The sequence below is a fragment of the Gouania willdenowi genome, chromosome 11 (genome assembly GCF_900634775.1).
Source record: "Gouania willdenowi chromosome 11, fGouWil2.1, whole genome shotgun sequence".
In the NCBI taxonomy this organism is placed as follows: Eukaryota; Metazoa; Chordata; class Actinopteri; order Blenniiformes; family Gobiesocidae; genus Gouania; species Gouania willdenowi.
Genome location: NC_041054.1, coordinates 22,025,164 through 22,041,099, shown reverse-complemented (window position 1 = coordinate 22,041,099; position 15,936 = coordinate 22,025,164). Strand labels below are relative to the sequence as shown.

At 39.0% G+C, this 15,936-nt stretch overlaps 1 protein-coding gene across 1 annotated transcript; it reads right to left on the bottom strand.

Annotated features, from left to right (window-relative positions):
* Window positions 1-13,416: 13,416 nt before the first annotated feature.
* On the bottom strand, window positions 13,417-15,653 carry LOC114472306 (endothelin-2-like). Its single transcript, XM_028461507.1, has 5 exons — window positions 15,481-15,653; window positions 15,049-15,202; window positions 14,800-14,913; window positions 14,226-14,309; window positions 13,417-14,132 (listed from the first exon to the last, which is right to left on the bottom strand). The coding sequence occupies exons 1-5, from the start codon at window positions 15,533-15,535 to the stop codon at window positions 14,042-14,044; spliced, it is 498 nt and encodes a 165-aa protein (XP_028317308.1). The 5' UTR covers window positions 15,536-15,653; the 3' UTR covers window positions 13,417-14,041.
* Window positions 15,654-15,936: the final 283 nt, after the last annotated feature.

Sequence of the window (15,936 nt, the reverse complement as noted above, 5' to 3'; positions counted from 1 at the left end):
ATGTTCCCACAACAGCTAACATTAGCATGCATATTAGCCGTAGTATCTGCCTACCAGCTGCAGTATGAGGAAAAACGCTTGATGTTGTGCTGCCTTGCCGTGCAGGGATATTAGGACCCTCGTTTGCTGTGTTGTACCGCCATCTTGGGCAAAAGACAGGTACTACAACTCGTCGACGTCACGTAGACAGAGTTGTGAGACACCACTAAAGTCGACTAGTCTGTTCAACCCCAACTAGCCGCTACACATTTTTTCATGAGCTTGTGAAAAACCGAAACAAATCAATGGTTTGGGGGAAATCGACCGGGACACAGGACGTAGGACCGATACTGTCCTAGGTAAATCAGGGTGTCTGGTTACCCTAAGCTAAAGGCTTAAAAGTTTAACTTCAAAGATCTCTACCAATAGGCACACTGACATGGAAAAATAGCTTAAAGGTTGTAACACTAAACAAAAATGAAAACTGAGCAAAACAGTTTTGACAACAAAGGGATTAAGGTTCCAATCTGTGACGCCCAATCAGCTCGTATCAGGTCTGTGCGCTAACAGTAAGCATGCTCCTGTGTTTCCTTTGTTTCTTTTCCTCTCTCTGTTTTCTCCTGGAGGAATGTGTGTGGAATGCAGAAAAAGCATCCTGTTTTCATTCCGTGCTCTTACTAAGCTCTTTGCGCTCTGTGGCACACGCTGGGGGGTCTGGGAGTTCTGGGTGACGTCAGGGTCAATGGCTCGATGAACAAATGGAGACACAGATACAAGGTCGTATCGCACGTCCTACCTATTTTTTTTGTGATTGCGTTTTTTTCTTTTTTTTTCTGCCTATTTTTTACTGTGCAAACAAAGCCACCTCTCCTGGCTTTAGACAGTGTCTGCCATGCATATTGCTATCATCCATCATGCCTTAAACACTTGAGCCGCGACTCAGGACTTCCTCTTGATAATGAGGTCCCAAAAGTCATAAGCATCCTCCATAATAATCCATTTCTGAGCTCACATCGCTTTATAAGAGCTATTTAATGTGCTACCTGCTGCACAAAGATAACCACCTCACGTTACACAGTGGATAAGTAGTAACAACAAACTTTTCCTCAGAACATTCAATGTGTCAATGCTCCTCTATGCTCTAGAATAGGAGATGGGATCAAAACCTTTCAGTGACCTTTGGACTTTAACCCACTTAGGAATATCTTAGCTTTTTAACATTGGCCTCTTCAATGCTCATATGAATACATTGAAACCTACTTAGTGATAAAACAACAATAAGTAAGTACATTTTTATTTATAAAGCGCTTTTTAACAGATAAAAATCACAAAGTGTCGTACAAAACATAGCTGAATTTAAAACAACAGGAGCAACGTCATAAAAAGGCTAACAGAAGTTAATTTTATTTTTGTTTCAGTGCCTGTCCATATTTTTTACCAAAACAGTTTTTATTAAATTTATTGATACAACTATTTCACACTTTTTGTGTAACGAGAAAAAAAACCACCTTGTGTCAGGCAGAAAGTACTTTAAAGTTGCAAATTTGATGGTGGCTTGTCCTTGCCAAATTACCAGTTTTATGACTGGTCAGGGTCAGTTGATGTGCCCTGGTGTAATTTGGAGTTGCTGTCGTTCCCCTTGTCATCCCTTTCTGCATTACTAACTGCCTCTGTTTCTGTCAACCTCTCTGGCCTTACTTATAACTTGGTGGTAATTTCTACTCTTAGGATTTTTTTTTCAAATGTATCGATTCTACGCCTTTAACACATTATTTCAACATTGTTGAAAAATCATAGGTTCAAACCCACATTTACTGATCCTGTTTTTAAATCATGGCATGATAAGGGATTGAGGCGATTTAAGGATTTCTACAAAGATGGGGTTTTTCACTCTTTTACAGATGTATTGCTTGACTTTAATCTACCACCCACTCATCTATTTAGATATCTCCAAGTGAGAAATTGTGCCAAAGCACTATTCCCTAGTTTTCCTTACCTTCCTCCTGAGCAGCCTTGGATTGAACTTTTACAATTAACCCCCTCACAGAAGTCAATCACTTCTAAAATATATAATATTATTCAATCACACGATAGTGATTTAACCACAAAAACCAAACAAGCCTGGGAGAATGAACTAGTAGTGGTCTTTGACCAATGCTGGTGGGACTCTGCATTGAAAGTTTTGTTCAGGTGTCATTGCTCTAAAGCCTAGGTTCCCAAAGTGGGGTATGAGTAGGGTTGCCAGGGGATCGTGAACAAAATCCTCAAAAATAGAAACATTTGGACATAGAACAGTGATCCCTCGTGTTCTAGTAGTCGAGACTGGTCTCGAGACCAAATTTTAAAGGTCTCGGACTCGGAAGCATTTTGACTCGGCCTTGTCTCGGACTCGGGATTTTCCCTCAAGACCGTTTGACACCAGCACTAATTCCTGCTATTTTTAAACTTTTTTATAATGTGATAACACAGAGAAGAACAGGATAAAAAAATATTTTATTCATTCTTTAATCCACCCCGTTTAATGACCGCAACCTTCCTTAATGCTACTGAGTGACGTGTGTGTGTGGCTACGGTTTCAGTTTGGACTGCGGAGAAGGGAAATATGAACTAATCACTGGTAAAAAGCCCAGTAAAACTCTGGGAAACAATGACCAGGAGTAAATATTTGCTCCCTGGTAAAGATAGTAGCTCTAACAACTGGTAAAATGATAAACTACGGAGACGCATTTACTCCGCCTCTGGGTCCTAGTGCCTGCCTGCCGGTGAAACCTGTTCCGTTTACCGAGGTCCGTGTGTGTCTGTGTGAAAGTCTGCATGTTTATGCCTTTGTCCATCCACTCTTTTCATTATATCCATGTCTTTTAAGGCTTTTATTACATAGTGTCGGCTGTAGTCCGGGCCGCCGCCATCTTGGATTATGTCGTCACCAGCGCGCCATCGCCTGGACTCAAATAACTGTAAAGAGGTCTTATATTGGTCTATTTTCTTTTTTGTGGCTTTAGATTCCAATTACATATGTATATATAATATCTTCCCTACAATATAAATAGGTTCACAATACAACTATTTTATACAGTTTCTGTTTCCACTGTATCCAGAATAATAATAATCTTTCTCAACAAGAACTGTTGGAATCGGAATTGTTAAAATCCAAACGATGCCCAACCCTAGCAAAGAAGAAATACTCTGCAGTGTGTAGGTGACCAGCCATGTTATTTCTTGACAGAAATACTTTTAAACACTTGCTGTACATTCAGCTGACATAAAAATATTGTTTTCAAATATGGAGAATAATTGTGAATTTATCAGTAGCAGTAGTAGTTTTAATATTTTAGTTAATTTTTGCAGGCACCTTTTTTCTCCGTCAAATGTATTTAAAAGAAACTAAAATTAAAGAGAGAATATTATTTAACTGTCGAAGCTTGTCAAAATTTTATCAGAATCAGAATCAGAATCAACTTTATTGACCAAGTAATATATGTTATACACACGAGGAATTTCACTTGGTAAATAATGCCAATAATGAATAATGAAAAAGAAGAAGAAAAAAAATAAAATATATATATATATATATATATATATATATATATATATATATATATATATATATATATATATATATAGATATATATATATATATTATAAACAGTTGATAGACTAATATGTGCAAAACTAAATAAAATAACAAGATTAGATAAGATAATAATAAAATATAATATAATAATAAGATAATAGTGCAGGTGAACATTTAAATTAAATAGTATACGTTTATGTACATGAACATTCTCAGTGACAGGTTGATCCAGGGTTGTTATGTTTAGTTCCAGGGTTATTTCACAGAACCAGGTCTGACACTCTGACGGTTTAGAGTTGATCAGAGTGACAGCCTGGGGGAAGAAACTGATTTTATGGCGGGTTGTTTTGGCGTACAGTGATCTGTAGCGTCTGCCGGAGGGGAGGAGTTTTAACAGATTGTGTGCAGGGTGTGAGGGGTCTGCAGTGATGCTACCTGCCAGTTTCCTGACCATGGACAGGTATAAGTCTTGGATGGAGGGCAGATCAACACCAATGATCTTTTCTGCAGTCCTGATTATCCTTTGTAGTCTGTGTCTGTCTAGTTTGGTTGCAGATCCAAACCAGACAGTGATGGAGGTGCACAGAACAGACTGAATGATGGAGGTGTAGAACATGATCAGCAGCTCCTGAGGCAGGTTGAACTTCCTCAGCTGACGCAGAAAGTACATCCTCTGCTGTGCCTTTTTCCTGGTTGTGTCTATGTGGGAGGTCTACTTCAGGTCCTGTGAGATTGTGGATCCCAGGAACCTGAAGGAGTCCACGGTAGCCACTTTGCTATTCAGAATGGTAAGGGGGGGAGTGGGGGGATTTCTCCTGAAGTCCACTGTCCTCTCCACAGTCTTGAGCGGGTTCAGTTCCAGATGGTTCTGAATGCACCAGAGAGCCAGCTGTTCCTCCTCCTGTCTGAAGGCAGACTCGTCCCCATCCCTGATGAGACCGATGATGGTGGTGTCGTCTGCAAACTTCAGGAGTTTCATAGAGGGGTCCCCTGAGGTGCAGTCATTGGTGTAGAGGGAGAATAGAAGTTGGGAGAGAACACTTCCAGTGCTGAGTGACCGGGTGCTGGATGTGATGCTTCCCAGCCTTACTTGCTGCTTCCTGTCAGTCAGGAAGTTGGTGATCCACTGACAGGTGGAGGCCGGCACTGTGAGCTGGGTAAGTTTCTGGTGAAGGATGTCCGGGATGATAGTGTTGAACGCAGAGCTGAAATCCACAAAAGGGATCCTAGCGTAGGTCCCTGGGGAGTCGAGGTGATGCAGGATGTAGTTCAGTCCCATGTTGACTGCATCCTCGACCGACCTGTTTACCTGATAGGCAAACTGCAGGGGGTCCAGCAGGGGTCCTGTGATGTCCTTCAGATGGCTCAGTACCAGCCTCTCAAAGATCTTCATAACTATGGATGTCAGAGCAATGGGTCGATAGTCATTGAGTCCTGTGATGGCAGGTTTCTTTGGGACTGGGATGATGCTGGAGCTTTTGAAGCAGGAAGGTACTTCACACAGCTCCAGTGATGTATTGAAGATCCGTGTGAAGATGGGGGCCAGCTGCTCAGCACAGGCTTTCAGGCAGGAGGGAGACACTCCGTCTGGTCCAGGAGCCTTTTTGATCTTTTGTTTCTTGAATAGCTGGCACACATCTCTTTCAATGATCTTCAGGGCAGGTGGGGGGTCAGAGGGTGAGGTAGGGGCAGAAGTGGGGGGAGCAGGAAGGGCAGAGTCCAGGTGATGGCTGATGCTAATGAGCTGGGGGGTAGGTGTATATATTTTTTTAAATAAAAAAAAAATGTTTATGGTCTTGGTCTTGGTCTCGGTCTTGGTCTTGACTCGGTCCCTTATGAGATAAAAGTGGCACATAATGTGCAGCAGTTTGTTAATAAATGTGCCTGTGTGGCATTTTGCATCAGCGAATTCCATCCAGACTTGTCTTTCTGGTTAGACTTTACTGAGTTAAAAATATTGAGATTTATATTTATTTATATCATTTTCAAAAAAAATATTAAGATACGAGTTTTGTTCCATCGATAGAGTTGGTGTGGACGATCTCAGAGCTTCCCCACAGTGTAGACAACCTTTTGAGATTGAAACAGGCCATGTGAGTTTTTCAAAACTGCTTTGGTTTTGTCTGGTTAATCATTATCTCAGATATAAAAGAACGAGACCCCCTGAAGCAGATCCTCTTTGTCTCAGCATGTAGTTTAACCCTAAATAAGGTGCACTGCACTGCATGACATGCGTCCTATCTGTTGAATTGGTGTTAACAACCAAGCATTGGAGGAACAAAAAATGAAGAATGAAGGGCAATTGATCGACATCAGAGGAAGAAAACTAAGTCTTCTACAAATCATAAAACCAATGGCTTTACAAGATAAGGTTTACAGAATCAATATGTGCTTTAGATCAGACAAGGAACACGTTGTTCATCTGTCCTGTGTCCTTGTCCACTACAGTGCAGAACAAACCACCTTTATGACAGCTGTATTACCAAAACTGTATGAGTACAGTTAATCAGTGACATGCAGTCAGGGTAGGCAAGGTAGGCAGTGCCTACCCAAAGGCAGTATAGAGAGCTGCCTTTGGACGTAACCGCGCTATGCTAAATGCTATGCCTAAGTTCATTGTGCATTAGTGAATTGATATCATGTGACCGCTGCTGCTACGTTCTCTAGCTAGTGGGCGGGATAACACTACAGGCAGGATGACAGCATTAGAGATGATAAAGAGACTTTTTTTTTTAGCTTTTAAAAAGATGGAGACCAACACCTGAGCTACCAGACCTTCAGCAAAGGTAAGGTCAGAAAATGTTTCATACTTTTCACAGTGAATGGTACAAAAGGAAGGATTGGCTTTGTGGATGCTCCTCACTGAGACTGTTCTAAGTTGTTTTTGTCATTTTCTCTGTGTTTCCAACACAAACAACGGATGCACTGTCGTGTCATGAGATATATCTTGTTGGGAGAGTATGGAGGCTGTATTAATTAATTGTTTATGTTTCTTTAATGGTGTTTTATGATGTTGATTTTGTTAGATGGCTAAATGCTTGTTCATGTGGATCTTGTTGGGTTTTTTCTTTCTTATTATGAATTTTATATTTTGATAAGCACATTGAGATTACTTTGTTGGAAATTGCTTTATACAAATAAAATTGATTTGAATTGAATTAACACTTGCCAGCAGAAACATATGAAATTGTCATTGGTGGTCTCGATTTGCAACGTGCCTACCCAACCCTAGTGGTCACGGCACGTCACTGCGTTTGACTGATAAACACCTTCGCTTGATCCTCAGGATTTCCTCAGCTCAGAGCCTGAGCCCAAACATTGATAAACTAGCGATGAACACATTAGTGTAAATCAGTGTGTAGCAAACTGAACTACAATTATTGTTTTCTTTATGCACTTTTTTGTGCTACTTCAGGGAATAGGTTTGGATGGTTGCACATTTCTTGAAAGATATTATTATTAGATTTTTGGTTTATTATTGTTATTTTAATTTTAAAAATATTATTAGCCTGTGGAAAAGGTTACTGTTCACAATTAAATCAGAAGGTTGCAAATAAAAAAGAGGCATATTAACTTTATTTGAATTTTATTTAAGAAATTAATGCCATTGATGCTACCATCCACGCCATGGAGACCACGTTTGTAGATCTGCAGAAGAAACATCTCACTCTGACTACGGTTAAGGAGAACCAGCAATTGCAAATTGCTCTTCTGGTGGAGGAGGGCGTTGAACTGAAGGAGCTTGCCTGTATGACGGACAAACAGAAGGCCAGGAGAAAGAAAGAGCAGGACAAAGCAGAGAAGAAGAACAAGAAGAAGGAAGGAAAACTAGGTTCCCTGAGAAAGTTCTTTAGCTGTTTTGCTTGGTGCAAAGAGTGAGAAAGAATGGATCCTTCAAAGTGTGGAAGGTTCCATATCTCTTAGTATTATTTCATTTTCCTGTTTAATGTGTAAATTATATTTTCATTTTTTTTTTTTTTTTTTTTTTTTAAATCATGGTTTTCTTTTATTATTATTTTATTTCCTCACAGGAGTTAAAAACTAATATTTACTGAAAAAAATGAATCTAGAAAAAAATCAAATTGATCCATAGGGCCCTACGTGTTCTAAAAGAGCATCATCTAAAAAGATAAAAGCTACTTCCTGATGCCGCAGGGTTCCGAAAAACGTAAAGTCTTCACTGTGACTTTGATGATCAGTCTGACCTGTGGTATTCATTGAGGACAGAAGTGTTTTCAGAGACAGAGTAATTACAACTTAAACAGGTTACTGGAGATCCAAAGAGGAAGATGGAGAATTCTGTGGCAACTTACAACAGCATTGAGAACAGTATTGACTCTTTGATAGAGTCCATCTCTCAATACAGAGATACGTGTAAGGCTGAGGAGAAACAAAAGTCTCCATTGTCTGAGAAGATGAAGAACCTGGAGGAGGAGAACCAGATGCTGATGAAGGTGAACAAAGAACTGGCAGAAAACGAGGTCTGCCAGTCACGAAATGCTCAGATGAATAAAGACTGGGTGAAGAATATGTGCTCTGAGCTGGAGAACAAAGAGCAGAAGATCAGCTCTTTAACGACAGCTTTCCAACAAGCCAACGCTGAAGTGGAGCGCCTGGAGAGTGAACGCTGTGACTTCAACAGCATGAAGATGAGGTTGACCACTGAGCTGGAGAAAAAGAACGAGGACTTGGTCGTGTTAAAGAAAGCACACCATAAGGTGAACACTGACTGGCAGCACATGGAGCAGGAATTGTGTCTGAAGGAGCGCGACCATAAGGACACTGTGGCTCAGAAGGAAGCAAAATGGGAGACGATGAAGGAGACCCTGATCACGTCCCATGAGACCATGCTGAGCCACGTCTGCTCAGAGTTACAGGCTCTACACAAAGATGTGGAGCTCTATGAGAGGAACGCTGCTGAGGCTGCAAAACAGCTCCAGGAAAAGGATGCTACCATCCACGCCATGGAGACCATGTTTGTAGATCTGCAGAAGAAACATCTCACTCTGACTACGGTTAAGGAGAACCAGCAATTGCAAATTGATCTTCTGGTGAAGGAGGGCGTTGAACTGAAGGAGCTCGCCCATATGACGGACAAACAGAAGGCCAGGAGAAAGAAAGAGCAGGACGAAGCAGAGAAGAAGAACAAGAAGAAGGAAGGAAAACTAGGTTTCCTGAAAAAGATCTTTTGCTGTTTTCCTTGCTGCAAAGAGTGAGAAAAAATGGATCCTTCAAAGTGTGGAAGGTTCCATATCTCTTAGTATTATTTCATCCCGTGATTTACATGATTTAAAAAGAATAAAAATGATTATAATAATTAACATGCATTGTATTTTATAAAGTGCTTTTTTCATAGACACTCAAAGTGCTTTACATTGATGTGCATTATTCTTTCACTCCACACACAGTGGTGGTAAGCTACTATTGTAGCCACAGCTGCCCTGGGGCAGACTGACAGAAGAGAGGCTGCCATAGTGAACCATCGGCCTCCGACCACCACCAACACTCACTCACACACTACATTCATAGTAGGATCCCCAAACGTTGTTGCCCCATGTACCCCTTAGCTCATGTTCTACAATATTTATTAGTGTCTACAGACTCATCTAAACTCTTTCCGCTTCTCGTCCAACAACCTTGAATTTAAGCCTTTTTTTTCATTTATTTCAGATGTTTTGCTCATTCAGCTTTTGGTTTATTTTAAAGAGTTGTGCCACAAATTATGATCGATGGATGAAAAAAAAGTCTGTGTGCATGTAAAAAAATCTAGAATGTTGAAAAATAAAGTGAAATATTTGTGTACCTCCTGTAAGGTGTTCAAGTGTACCTAGGGCAGCGGTCTGCAACCATTATTCTCAAAGGAGCCATTTTTCCTCCTCTGACCTGGAATAAAATCCTTCTGGAGCCAAAAAAAAAACCTTCTCAATGAAGACAATATAGTGTAGAAAATTCTATATGTAGTAACAAATATATCAAATAATATTATTAATAAAAATTAATTTTTTTTGTTGATGCATTTGTAGTGCTACAAAAAATAACTTGAATTTGATGACACATGGTCATGTCGGTCAACACATACTAATTGCTAGTTTCTTGCAACATATCAAGCATGCATATTAATCCAGCATGTTGGCAGTTAATCGTGCTTTGTCGAGTCCTGAAAAGAATAAATTAACGTGGGCTGTTCTGGGTGCACAGGTCAAAAGTCTGGCAGCAGCATTTTGTACAATCTGAAGTCTGCTTAGAGTCAACTTGTTGAAACCAATGAAAACAGAATTACAATAATCAATGCGAGACGAGACGAATGCATGGATGATTCGATTTTGACAACAAACTCCTCACTTTAGAGATATTTCTCATGTGATAAAAGCTGTTTTTGGTCAGTTGACGACAGTGTCCCTCCAAAGACACTGACTGATTAAACACAACCTCAAGGTTTCTGAGGCTGGTTTTCACAGACCAGCCCAGAGCATCAAGGGAGTTCTTGATCAGGGGGATCATTTTATCAGGAGCAATGATCAGAGTTTCCGTTCGGTTAGAATTTATCTGAAGGTAATTCGATGACAACCAGTTTTTGATCCAAGATACACATTCCAAGAACTCAGATAAAAAGTGAAACTCTGAGTCATTGAAGGAGCAGTACAATGTGAATATCATCTGCATAGAAATTATAAGACACATCTTCAAAACCACATTTCAACTGACCAAGAGGTAACAGGTACAACACAAACAAAATAGGCCCCAGAACAGAGCCCTGGGCAACCCCACATGATAGGCTGGACATATTAGACATTACATTGTTGATAGCAACATTAAAAGTTCAGATTTTGCGCATTTCCAAGGGTAATGGAAACACAGCTAGTGATGCCTCTCATTGCAGGTATCATGGGTTCAAGTACCGCTAGTGCCCCCAACTTGTCTCTGTCAAAGCCTGCAATAGCCTGGTGCCTATAGGGGGGTTTACACTGCCTTATGTCCTATGTCTGTTGGGATAGGCTCCCGCTACCCTGTACAGCAGGGGTGGCGAGTAACAAAGTAAATTTACTAAGGTTGTATTTTTCCAGAGGTGTAAAAAGTACTGACACTGTATATCCTACTCAAGTAGAAGTACTTGATTACTTGACTGAAATTGTATTCAATTACAAGTAAAAAGTAGCTCAATTAAATAGTACTCAAAGTATTTATTTATTTATTTATTTTTGTGACTTTTACCCCCCACATTTATTTTTAGTAATAAATCTTTCACAATTGGAACTTTATTTATTTTCCACAAAGTAAACTGTATAAATTAAAAGGTTTGTCAAAAAGTGCAATTCTTTAATAATAAATAAATAAATAACGCCGATGAATTCAATTCAAATTAAAAACAAATTCTCAGGCTCTAAGTCTATAGCTACATTTATGAACTCTAAAACAGTTCCATGCCAAATGTACCATGTGGGTAACAACATAATAGGTAGAAACCACAGCCTGAACTGTAGAAAATGGCTGGGCTTTGATCAGAAATGGCACGACTAAGAACATATGGATTATGTTCAATGTACCATGAAACAGAAATAAAAAAATAAAAACAATCATAAAAAAAATAATGATAATTTACTCAGTAACGACTGGGTGTAGAAATGTAGTGAATTACTTTATTTCTTTTAAAACGTAGTTAAGTACAAGTAAAATTACTAATTTAGAAATATACTCAAAAAAGTACTAGTATACATAAAATCAACTCAATAACAATAACATGAGTACTTGTAATCTGTTACTTTCCCCTCTGGGAGTACCTGTACTTTACTTAAGTATTACTTCTTTAGTGTTTGTTAAATATGATGCTTAAATGTTACTAAAAGTAACAGAAAAACATTTTTTTATGTGTTAATAATGCAGTTGTTGGTTACAGTTTGGGTTTCTTTCACAAATAATGCAGCTGAGTTATTAAACTCAGACTTCTTATCTATATTTGTGTAATGTTGAGCCTATTGAGTAGCACGTTGTTCATTTTGACAATAATGGCGATTTGGTTGGTTTGATGTGGTTTTCTTAAAAAAAAAAACCTAAATGTTATTTTAGTTCATGAAACACCGCCATTAGTCAGTTGTACTACAGTACTATATAAAGCAGGTGTTTTCTTATTTGGAATCATGATGATGAAAATGATTTTGTTCTTAATTACTTTCAATAGTTAGGTATTTTTTCTATGCAAATACTTCAGTATTTTCACTTAAGTAATATTTTGACAGAGCTACTTGTATTTCTATTGGAGTCGTTTTTGAATAGAGTAATAAAGATCAGTTCTTTGTCCACCTCTGCAAATGTATAAATGTCTCAAATGAAGGATTTGACACCTTAATTAAGAAAGTTTGCAGACCTTATTTAGACGGACTTGCAAGTTTACATCATCCCTCCCTCTTTTTCTTCAAAATGTGACTCTTTAAATAAGCTACGTCTGTTTCATCAGAGGCCTGTACTCTATGCTGTGCTACAGAAATAGATTTTAAAATGATTCTACCAACTCTACTGACTCAACTCAAGGAATCAACTCGCGCTAAAAGCTCATTGATTTTTAAAAAAATCAATATACAAAATCATTCCATGTTTTCAACAAATAATTATTCATACAGAAAGCACAAAAGTAGTCATTGAATGTTTTCTACTTCTCGCAAACACTGCGTGGTCAACTGTATAACTGTAAATATACTGGAATGTACACAGATTGCACACATCATGAGTGAAAGAAAACAAGGTCCACGTTTAAAAAAAAAACCCAACATGTACGTTTTATTGCGTCATATAATACTGAGCACATCAGATATTGAAATATATATAAATATCTCTCAATAAGTTAGAAAGTAAATAAATAAAATATCCCATTAACAAGAAGTCACAAAACTCAGCTGGTAAACAATTCATCATATACAGCAAAGAGGAGGATTTAGCATTTTCAGTGTGCTATGTATAATTAATGCGTTCATTACACATCTGTCAAAAAGGGACAGATGCAAAAGGTGCTGCTTTCTCTCATTGGTCAATTACAGAAGAATCAAGTGTTTGTCTGAGGAGGGAAACAACTGTTGTACATTACTGAGGCGTTCTGGCTTATCTTCAGTCAAAACAGAAAACAGAAGCAGTGCAATAAACAATAGAGCTCCTGTTTTACAGCCACTGTGGCCACAGAGAGAGCGTGCACGTGTGTGCGTGCGCAGCACAGAGGTGCTGACAATGGAAGAAAGCTAAGTGTTAAATGGCGAATTACCAAATATATGACCTTCAGTTTGACGCTGCAGCTTTGTCCCAACAGGAGACATGCTGATGTGTTCAAGTAGCAGGGTTGGGGTCAAATACAGTTTTCAGCTACAATAACAATTTATTTATGTTAAATTACAATTAAATCACGAATACAGTGACATGCACTTTTTTCCAATCCAAATTACATTTAAATTATTTCTTTACCCTCAGAAAGTCATTTACAATTATGTTGTCAATTACTAAAGTTCTATTACAATTACCGTAATTACAATTACTGAGTCTGTAATAAATAACCTAATAATCTTGTGTTAGCATCTCTTACGATAACGGGTCCTAAATCAACTGTAAAATACACTAAACACAAATATACATTTAGATTTGTTCCTATCTATTGGTTACATTGTTAGTCTTCCTATTCAATGAAAATATAGGATTTGATATTTTTGGTGTGGGCGTCTGAGCCTTTTTTATGTCAGTATACCCCTAGATTTGTATATTTTTTTTTTAAATGGTAAAATGTGGGAAAGCTTGATATGAAACATATTTTAATAATTGTTAACTACAAATGTGTAGAACTGTAACAGGAATCCCCAGTTTTGTGTTAAATTAGAATTGACAATTTTTATAGGATTGTCATGGTAATTACAATTACAAAGTCAATTATCTAAACTCAATTACAATTTTTTGTAAATAATGATCCTTTACGAGATTACAATTATAATTAACCCCAGCCCTATCAAGTACTGGTTGATGATTTAAAAGCTGTTTCCAAATGTTTACTGTGCTACACGTAAGGCCAGACAGCAGATCTCAGCTCTGATACAGAGGATACGTTAATGGTTTAAACCAAAGGTCGGCACTGACCAACTATAGCGTCATGGTCATGAAGTCGGTGCATCAAATACACATGGAAATACAAATTGATGTGTATTCAAGTCACACACACTGATTGACTGTCTGTCATGGAAGTTTTTCTGTCCTTTTCTTTGGCAGAGCCTCTGTTAGCATGTTAGCATTGTCCAAACTTGGTAAAATCCAAGAACACTCCAGGAAATGCCTTGAAGTGCCTTGGAAGCTGCTGCCTCTGCTTCGTTGACCTTGATCCACTGTGCGTTTCTGTTTTTGATTCCAGTCACTCTGTATCATAGCACAAGTTGGAGGTGGTCACCACATGTGCCTCCACGGTGCTGGAGCGTAAGGAATCTCTGGTCCTCAGAGGTTGATTCCATAACGTTTTTTTTGTTCTTCTCATTCTTTTTCTTTCCCTAGTTCCAGAGGAGTTCTTCTTCGAAGACGTAATGCCTTTTTTCCAATGGCTATGTTTGACTTGACCACATCTCTGTTTAAGAAAAACAGAAAATAACCTTTTAGAGGTGATTCAAACACTTCATAATTTGTCATAAACTGCAGTTTGATTCTCCGTGTCTCCTACCTGAGAGTTTCCAGCATCCTACGGCTCTCTTCCTTTGGTGATTTAGAAAATTGGCTCAAGATTCCATTTTTTTCATCATCTGAGCTGTGGATGATAAGATACAGAAATTAAAACTGGGATAAAAGTCTTCCAAAAGTGTGTGAATTGTTGATGGGTGACAGTTCAATGAAGCAAAAACAATGTAGAAGGCCGCCAAAGGATTTCTTCTAAACTCCTCCGACAACATCTCGAGTTAGTGACTCATTCACGGTGGTTACAATCAATCGAAGACATGAGCAGCATTCCGATACGCAAGAGCAAAAATGTAAACTATCTAACAATAGAAGTAGATTTTTTTAATAAACCTGTGTTATTTCCTTCAAGGCCAGCGCAGATATGAGGGCTCTTGTATCATTATGACTGCAACCCTTATGTAGCAACTCAAAGTTATCACAGAAACAATCTTTTTTGCTTTGGAAATCCAGTAGGGGAACGAGATGGACTGCTACGATACAATCTTGCAGCCAGTGACGGGTACGTGAGGAAGAGACTGTCTGGCTTTTCTGTAGATCGAGTTTGAAGAAGGAAGGCTCACCTTTTACGGCAGAAGCCATGACAGGCTGCGTCGGCCGAGTTCAGGCATTCACATCGGTCCACGGAACGACGTCGGCGAGATGAGGGGCTTCCCAGGCCATAAGGAAGGAGTTTACTGTAACAGAAAAACACACACACACACACACACAGTGTTAGCTGAAACTTGTTGATAGGTTCAATGTTCTAACTGGGTGGTCTTGGTTTGTGTAAAAAGCCAGCTTTTGTCTACTCTGGTTGTATTGGGCCTCACCTCGGTGTGTTGATCCAGATGATATCTAAGTGACAGAAGTAAATACATTCTTTATCTTCCCAGTTGTTACAGGAGCACCGTTTGGTTCGAACGTGGCGTTTGGATGGAGCGTGAGTTTCAGTCTCTGGCTGGTCTGATAATGGAAGTCCAAAACCTGGAAAAATAAACACATAGAATCAGAGATTAATCCTTGACAAATGTTGTTTTGCATTGATTTTTATCACATGTAAAGAGAAAGATATTCAACACTTGAGAGACACATCAAGGTCGTCATATTAAGTTTTCCAGAAAGGCAGAGCCAAATCTTTATAGTTTATCATGTGGAGCCAACAAATATGTCATAACATTTTATCCACAAAATATAAAAAAATTATGCTACCTTTAGTTGGATGAAGGAAATGCAAGAATAACCCAAACATGATAAATGCTCACCTTCTTGCAGAGCAGCACACATGATGAACAAAGTGAAGATCTTGAGGCTTGCCATTGTCGTCTGGAATCAAAGTTTTCTGATGTGATCAAATTGTTTCAAGCTGTTGGGTCCGTCTCTCCTGAAGGTGTCGATGACTCAGCAGAGTTGTTCTGAGAGCAATAGCAGCAGGTGCTTTGTGTTCACGTCTGCTGCAAGATCTTCCACTTATATACACCTCCTGTGGCTGATATCACAGCGGCCCCTCCCACCTCCGTGCATACTTGACTCACTGGCACAATATGAGCCCACCCCCCCTCCTCACCCCCAACCCTCCCAAACAAGGACATGTGTGCGCGTCTGATTAAAGGAAGATTTTCCACTCACATTGTTTTTAGGCTAAGCCAACAGATACCTCTGATTCCTCTAGGAATTTGGGTGTCGTTGCGCTAATGTTTAGTCGGATTCATTGGAGAGTA